The following is an 8,331-nucleotide window of genomic DNA, read 5'->3' as shown; positions in this document are numbered from 1 at the left end:
GCAAAAGTATTGGTGGCTTTGACCTTGTTTCGAGCATTTAGCTCTGAGCTCCAGATTTTCTTTAAGCGAGATTTATACTGGGCCCGAAGTTTATCTTGAATCTGGGCATTTTGGAGCTTGTCTCGAACTTGCATTCCAAGATAGGTGTAGGCCTGATCTTCCATAAGATGCTCAATAACTCCTCCCCCCTGTAACTTGGCCGATCCATCATTAGTTACCTTGCCACGTTTCAAATGAAGAGTATTACATTTGTCGAGCCCAAATGTCACGCCAATATCATTAGAAAAGGACTCGACAAGGAGAACCTGCATTTTCAAATTGGAATCTCCTTTGGCAAGGAGCTCGATGTCATCCATGTAAAGGAGATAAGTAAGCGGTCTTGGGGATCTGTGCTGAGGAGGTCCGGGATGGTAACCCTCCTCTCTGTTGAGCAGAAAGCTCAAAGAATTTAAAGAAAAACAAAAAAAGTAAAGTAAAGTAAAGATATTATTATTATTATAATTATTACTATTATCATCATCATTGTATAGGTCACAGTACTGCAAGTACACTGCAGGCATACATCACTATAGACACAAAGCGTACCTGCAGTCATCCATCCCTTTAGACAGAACACATAAAGCATGTTTTGTATGTTCTGCTTGAGCTGGAACGAGCAATACATAGTGGTTCAGAGGAAAATACTCTTCCAAAGTTTGAGTCAGCGCTTTTTTAACCCAGCATGCAGTATCATGTAGGTCAGTCTACTGCATTCAAATGATGCGCTAACATACAGTACATCCAGTACATAAACAGCGACAACTCTACACTGGTCTCGGAACACACAGCACCTGCAAGGAGTTTATCAGGGGACCACAACACAGTGAGCATTCAAATTTTACTTGAACATGTATGGTAGATCTGAAAGATTGATTACTATCTGTAACGAACGAATTGATTTTTAAAATACCTGGCCTTAAGCAAGTGATATATACTACCAATCGATACTTAGTGTAAATGAAGCCACTTCAGTCAACTGCTCTAAACTAGATTTTGCAACATATTCCATACTTTTAAAGGTACTGTTTACAGAGGAAATGATGTATTGTAAAACAAATTCGTAACGCTGAAAATATTATAGTCATGAGTTTAATAAATGGTGAAACGCGGTGAAAATTGGCGAATTCTTTACAAAACTCAACACCAAAACGCAGCTGTTCACATGCGCGATATTTGCACATGCTTTTCAGCAATTTGATGCGTGATCCTCTTGCAACCCATCTGCACAAGGTTTGCAGTTGGTTCCCCCAAGTTGTAGAGAAATTCATCTTCGATGTAACCAAATATATACATACATACATTAATTATCACTATTAGGGTCTGGTTAACTAAACTCGGATAAGTAAACAATACCGCTTAACTAAACGTCTTCTCACGGTCCCTGGAAGTAAATTACTTAACAAAAGAGACTGGATAACTAAATTAGCGATCACCACATAATCCGACATGAGGGGCAGTCGTGTCAGTCTCCAGTCAAACAAACATCCTGTTTACAGCTCGCTGGCGTCATGACAGTTGACAATACACTGACAACTGGAGGCCAGCCCTGATAAGTTGTTCATTGTTACATATGCATACATATACATGCATATGGTTGTCATTTGCAGGTTTTTATAAGTTTGGATAAGTAAAATACCTGATAAGTAAACAATTTTTGGCGAGTCCCTTGACATTTTACTTATCAGGTTTCCACTGTATATACATAACATATAGTGAGTTCTTTAAGTGAGTCTAAACTTTTGATGGGTAGTATAATTCGTATTTCTAAATTGCCTGTTAGTATGCAAGTTTATTTGTTGAAGGTTTATTTGTGAAAATTAAAACAAATGTGTCTGATTGTAAAGATAGGCAGGAACGGTGGAATTATTAATGCACGCTTCAAATAATTCATGTCATAATAATAATAGTGATATATATTTTCCGGAAATTCTTAGAGGGTTCAACTAAGCAGTTTTTCCTGGTAGAAGTCCCATTCGCTGTCTGGGCTGCGTGTAAAGGGGGCAAGGGCCCTGAGCTGATGATGAGCCTTACCAGCCTGACTGTGCCAGGATCACCCGAACCCTCTCTGCTGCATACTATCTTTAATCTGTAAAACATAATCAGGGCATTTGTATAGCGCTGATCTCCACGCCTAATGGGCAAGCATAACATGTTACTTTAAGTCGTGTGACATGTTCTTCAATCGTCTATAGCGATGCGGTCCAGCAGATAACTATAGTATCTCCGGTGTGGTGGGGTAGACTATATAGTGATTAAAGCGTTTGCTCGTCAAGAACCGGGTACGATTCCCCATATGGGTACAATGTAAGAAGCCCATTTCTGGTGTCCCCCGCCGTGATGTAGTTGGAATATTGCTATAAGCGGCGTAAAACTAAACTCACTCACTCACACGAGTGTGGTGTCGTGTTACCCCAACCGGCGCTGGATAAAGAGACGGGTTGTGCGGTTGTAGTCTCGGATACAGTGTACGGTCTTTCAGTGGGGTCACCATGTTCAGCGGAGTTGAGTTGAGTTGAGTTGGGTTTTGCGTCACATCGGCATTATTCCAGCCATATAGTGACGAGAACAAGTTTGCATTAATAAACATTGTAAGTACATACTCGGTATGAGTTTTATTTCAAAAACATATATTCACTACATTGTCATTTAAAAGCAGAAAAAGTAATAGCATCAAATTTAAAGGCAGGCAATTTGTTAGTGACATTTCACAGTTACAATTTATGATACAGTTCAACTTCCCTCAGGTAGTTCACTATCAGATGAGCGCTCACGCGGGAGAACAGATCTTTCAGGTTTGTTGCATCATAATGTAAGTCCCTTGCAGACGATAAGTCCACGCATTCAAGCAGAATATGCTTGATGGTGAAAACCTCATCGCAAGAGACACACATGGGGGGTCCATCCCCATCCGTTTTCAGCAGATAGTCATGAGTAAATCGGCTGTGGCCAATACGACATCGTCGTAAAATTACCTCATCACGTCTTGACTGACAACCCAAGTAGGTATAACCATTCACTGTACGGGATCAGCAGTGGAGATAAGGGCTTGTCAAGAGCTGCTTTAGCTGCAGCATCGCATGTTCAACGGAGGCGTGGTATCCCGAAAGGCTTGCACGAGTAACCCGACTTAGTCTGGTCTAACATGAAGACATACGCGCTTTTATTTCACATCACGGCGGGGTGAAAATATGGGCTTTGCATACTGTACACAATCGAACTCGGCGTGACAAGCGAACGCTTCAGCCAACAGGCAAAACAAAATCCTTTGTTAAAGTCAGGGTAACAAAAATATTTTCAGGCATATTTACATAATTCCACGTGACATATTGGAAATTATTTCTTTTCAGATAGGATATCTACCTGGAGGCGTTATATTTATGACAACAAGCAGCGCAAAAAAAATCTCATGCTGAAACAATTAAAACAAAACAACAAACCATTTGAACAGCACTTCTGTCAAACAAGTAAGCAGTTAATGTCAGGTTGATTCCATTAGACAAAGTGTGTGAAACGAAGAACTGCTCCGATGTCAACTGTAAGGAAAAAAATACATATGGCAAAAGATAAGGATGAGGAAGAAGAAATCCGAGATCCCAAGAAAACGTGCCATCATTGTCACAGAAAATATGCATCGTTGGCAAATCATGTCAAATGTCAAAAGAGAGGTGATGCGATGATCTCAGCCAAAACAAAAGTTACATCTGTAAAACAGGAACAAGATGACGATAAGGAGGAAGAAAGCCGAGATTCGAAGAAATTTCAAAACAGTGATGGGTGTTCCAACACAGGGGAAACATGTCGATATATTGATGATGAATCAAAGCGTCTCACAGAAATGACATACAATGGACAGAAACCTGTTCTGTCATCCACAGATAAAGAAGAACTGGAACAATTTGCAAATGATATTTTTGAGAAGAAAATAATAAGTACCAAGAATACAAGAAATATCGGTGAATTCTTTGGAAAACAGGTTCAGCTGCGAAAGCATCAGATAGCAACTGCTCGGGAAATGTTCAACTCTTTAGTCCAGAAAGTGGTCTGTCACTTGGAGGCAAAGACGTCATGGCGTTGGGGAGACCTGAAGTCCGGCTCTTACTATGATGGAACCAAGGTAAGCTGATCACAATAGTATACTGTGAAATGAATTATTTGTTTGAACATACATTGTATTCAGAATCTATTCTATGTTGAAATGGATTGGGTACAAGTTATGTAACTTATTACCGCCCGCTCCAATCAGAAACATGAACAATAATGAATGGACGTAATGAATGGACATAATAATATTAAGACATATTATTCATTTATCGAAGCGCTTACTTCGTACGATGTATTTATGCACATGTCTAAAGATATTTTCATTGATAGTATTTGGCAGAGCAGGGTTTCCGTAAAGTATGGTATCAATGTTTAAGTGAACTTTTGAAGGTTCAAAGTCTTGCTTCAGATCAAAATGAATGTACAGACATGTCATCGCCAACTGGTAGTTAGTAGTCAGATGATCATTTCGTTTTTGGGGTTGTGGAACACTATTTTTGATAGTATACAAAATCACTTCACTCTGCTACGTACATTCGTTCTTGTCTCCTCTGGACAATCAAAATGATTCCATCGTAGCTCATGCCCTTGCTGAAGCTGCCTGAAAATCGGATTGGTTGGTCAGATCCTGTCACTGTCAGTGAATAAGTGATTATGCCTTAAGTGTTCTGCCTGGTCCAGATTATTATGATTATAATATATGATGTGCAAATTTATATGCCGATAACATAGTCATACATATTGTTAACGGTGGCGTTAAACAGGACACTTCCAAAAGCACATCTCTTTACAAACAAGTACTTACACTTTTATTGCTGAGTGCGGCGTAAAACTAAACTCACTCACTCACTACTCACTCACTCATTGTTTCTTTATGCTTCAGGTATCTTGCCCTGATGAGATGGATTGTATGTTTGTGGCAAAGCTCCAGAGCCTTGAAGTGTCTACGCGGGGAGCCCCTGTTGGCTTCTGTTATGTGAAAGTCACACAGCCGCAGGAAGACTTAACCAACTTTTGTCAGGAAGACTTCCTCAGTTCCACCAAATTCAGACAATATATTTTCAGTTGTCTTGAAGACATGCTGGTCAGACCAATAACGAGTAAGTCAGAAAATAAGAAAAGGAATCATTTAAATCAATGATAATAAATACGGGTTACTGTGAAGCAGACGCATTAAACATAATGGATATTACTTTAAAAGTTTCGTGTCCCCATATTTTAAACTTAAATATCTTCACATATTCAACAGGGCGGCAGGGTAGCCTAGTGGTTGATGCCGAAGACCCGGGGTCGATTCTCCACATATGTACAATGTGAAGCCCATTTCTGGTGTCCCCCGCCGTGATCAATGATACTAAACACGTATTATTGTGAAGCAAACGCATAAAACATTACGGATATTACTTTCTTTTCCTCATATTTAAACTTATTTCTTCACGAAGAATGATGATAATTTTATGGATATGTTAGTCAATGTGTAAAATCAGGCAATTTGTAAATAGATTCTAATGTCGTTGTCAAGAATGAAGAAGTTGTATATCCATAAAATTATCATCATTCTTCATCACCTCATTTTCTAAAACTGCCCATCAAAGAAGTTATTTCTTCACATGCAGAGCGGTAGGGTAGCCTAGTGGTTCACGCCGAAGACCCGGGTTCGATTCTCCACATGGGTACAATGTGTGAAGCCCATTTCTGGTGCCCCTCCCTCTGTGACATATTGTTAAAGGCGGCGTAAAGGTTAAACCCACTCAACATCACTGCACTTTCGAATGAAACAATACCTTTCAGAAAGGGAAGTGCTCCTAGCCATGCTTACCATTCTCTGTTGTAGGGGACACTACCCAGGAACCTGGGTCTCCTTCATTCGGGATTAACTACGACACTGGTCTAAAAGACGGCGATAGCAACTTCGTCATCTCCATTGACCTGGTTCCTGCTCTCTACTTCCCTGGATGGCCAGACACCGCTGGAGACTTCAGCGGCTGTACGCAGAGACAACTGAAGGACATATCAAAGAAAGGGTTCCTTGTTGTAGCTAAGGAGTGTGACATAGGTACTGCAAATATGTTTTCGACATTTTCAACTTCACCCGTGAGGATCCTGGTCACAATGGGTCTTCAGCAACCCATGCTTGTCGTAAGAGGCGACTAACGCGATCGGGTGGTCTGCCTCGCTGAATTGGATGACACATGTAATCGTATCTTAATTGTTAAAATCGATTATGTCAATCACTAGATTGTCTGGTTCAGACTCGAATATTTACAGATAGTCGTCATTGCAGCTGAAAAATTGCTGAGTGCGGCGTTTTCATTTTCAAATAAATTTGGCAGTTGGGATAGTTCAAGAAACTGATTTGTCTATTAACAGACGCCAATAATTTTGTTCACCTTGGTATCAGTTAAACAATATTAACCATTTGCCCAAAACACAATTACATCTTGTATTATATGGTTTCGTTGCGTGAGGTATTCTTACTATATATGTGTGTACATTGAGGGGGATGTTTGAAAGTTTGCGTCTGTTTTGCACACATATGAAATATGGATATATCAACGTATATTAGTTATTAGCCTATCTGATAAGATGTTTTGTGGACTCCGATTACTTTCAGTCTTAGCTGTACTTTGGTAATTCAAAAACAAGGAGGGGCGGTGGGGTAGCCTAGTGGATAAAGCGTTCGCTCTTCACGACGAAAACCTGTGTTCGATTTCCCACATGGGTACAATGTGTCACACCCTCTATATGATACTGCCGGAATATTGTTAAAAACAGGCTAAAACTAAACCCACTCACTCACTAAAACACAATGTTGTTTGTAAACTATCACCAAGCAGCTTGATTTAGGGATGTCAACTTCTCTATTGTGAATTACATGATGTTTCGGAGTGCATGCTTGCTCCTTCAGGTCCCTGTGTATTCTACTCCTAAATGCTCTTCAAAGATTCAAGCAGTTTGTGGTTTTAAGGAGAAAGACTGACTGACTGACTGAGTTTAGTTTTACGCCGCTTTTAGCAATATTCCAGCAATATCACGGCGGGGGGACACCAGAAATGGGCTTAACATATTGTGCCCATGTGGGGAATCGAACCCGGGTCTTCGGCGTGACGAGCCAACGCTTTAACCACTAGGCTACCCCACCGCCCCTTTAAGGAGAAAGAGTATCTCACGGGAAAAGTATTTCACATATGACAAACACGGCATTTGACAATGGTATTGTGGGGGGGTGGAGGGGGGTGGGTGTTCAAGTGCCAAAATATGTCATGTATTTGCCATGTCAAAGTTATTTACTGAAGACATATCTGTTCACAGCCGATGCTAAAGACAGGGATCTTCTTTGGCGTCTTTCATTTTCAGCAAGTGAAAAGACAATTACGAAACATGCTGACCTGGACGAAAATGACGAATGTGCTGGAAGCACTGAGCGGACGTGTAGGAAGAAAGTGCTACGGATCCTGAAGAGGATACTGGAGATTGCAAAGGACGACGAGGACTCTGCTAGAATGGACGAGAGTCTTGCTACTCAGGGCAAAGAGATCGCTTCAGAACTTCGTCGTGCTGCCCAATACACCCGGGAACATGGGTATTGTGTGGCCAAACATAAGTTCACCACGTTCCAGCTACGAACCCTGATGTGGAACGAGTTCTATGTGGCTACGCTGGGGGACCATATGTGGGGGAATGATAGTTTGGTTAACAGGCTGAAACTGAGCATTGTCAAGCTGAAGAAGATGTTAACTGGAGAGCTGCCGATGGACCATTTCTTCATCCCAAATTTTGACATCATGGCTGAAGTGCCTCCGGTTGAGAGGAAGTACCTATATATAATGGCGTGTGTGGCAGAAAGACTGCTCTGACGAATAACACTTGACTAAGATTTGGTTTGGTTTGGTGTTTAACGCCGCACACAGCGATGTTCCAGCTTTATGGGGGGCGGTGGGGTAGTCTAGTGGTTAAAGCGTTCGCTCGTCACGCCGAAGACCCGGGTCGATTTCACACATGGGTACAATGTGTGAAGCCCATTTCTTGTGTCCCCCGCCGTGATATTGCTGGAATATTGCTAAAAGTGGCGCAAAACCAAACTCACTCCAGCTATATGGCGGCGGTGTGACAATCCAGTGATCAACTACATGAGCACCGAGTTACGCAATTGTAATACAATGGCATGTTTCAACAAAGACAGCGATGACGCAATGGGTGCAGGGGTTTCTTTTATCGAAATGAACGACTGCGTTTATCGTAGACTGACTG

The 8,331-nt window shown here is 41.2% G+C and overlaps 1 protein-coding gene across 1 annotated transcript; it reads left to right on the top strand.

The window, feature by feature from the left end:
• Window positions 1–721: 721 nt before the first annotated feature.
• LOC124290754 (cyclic GMP-AMP synthase-like) lies at window positions 722–8,004 on the top strand. The gene is made up of 5 exons (XM_046727570.1): window positions 722–862; window positions 3,387–4,153; window positions 4,964–5,180; window positions 5,915–6,136; window positions 7,393–8,004. Exons 2-5 carry the CDS (start codon window positions 3,566–3,568, stop codon window positions 7,935–7,937), a joined length of 1,572 nt encoding a protein of 523 aa, XP_046583526.1. The 5' UTR covers window positions 722–862; window positions 3,387–3,565; the 3' UTR covers window positions 7,938–8,004.
• Window positions 8,005–8,331: the final 327 nt, after the last annotated feature.

The sequence above is a fragment of the Haliotis rubra genome, unplaced genomic scaffold (genome assembly GCF_003918875.1).
Source record: "Haliotis rubra isolate DU_JTF1 unplaced genomic scaffold, ASM391887v1 Scf473, whole genome shotgun sequence".
NCBI classification, from domain to species: domain Eukaryota; kingdom Metazoa; phylum Mollusca; class Gastropoda; order Lepetellida; family Haliotidae; genus Haliotis; species Haliotis rubra.
The sequence above is the reverse complement of the archived record's forward strand: the minus strand, read 5'-3'. Positions and strand labels throughout refer to the sequence as shown.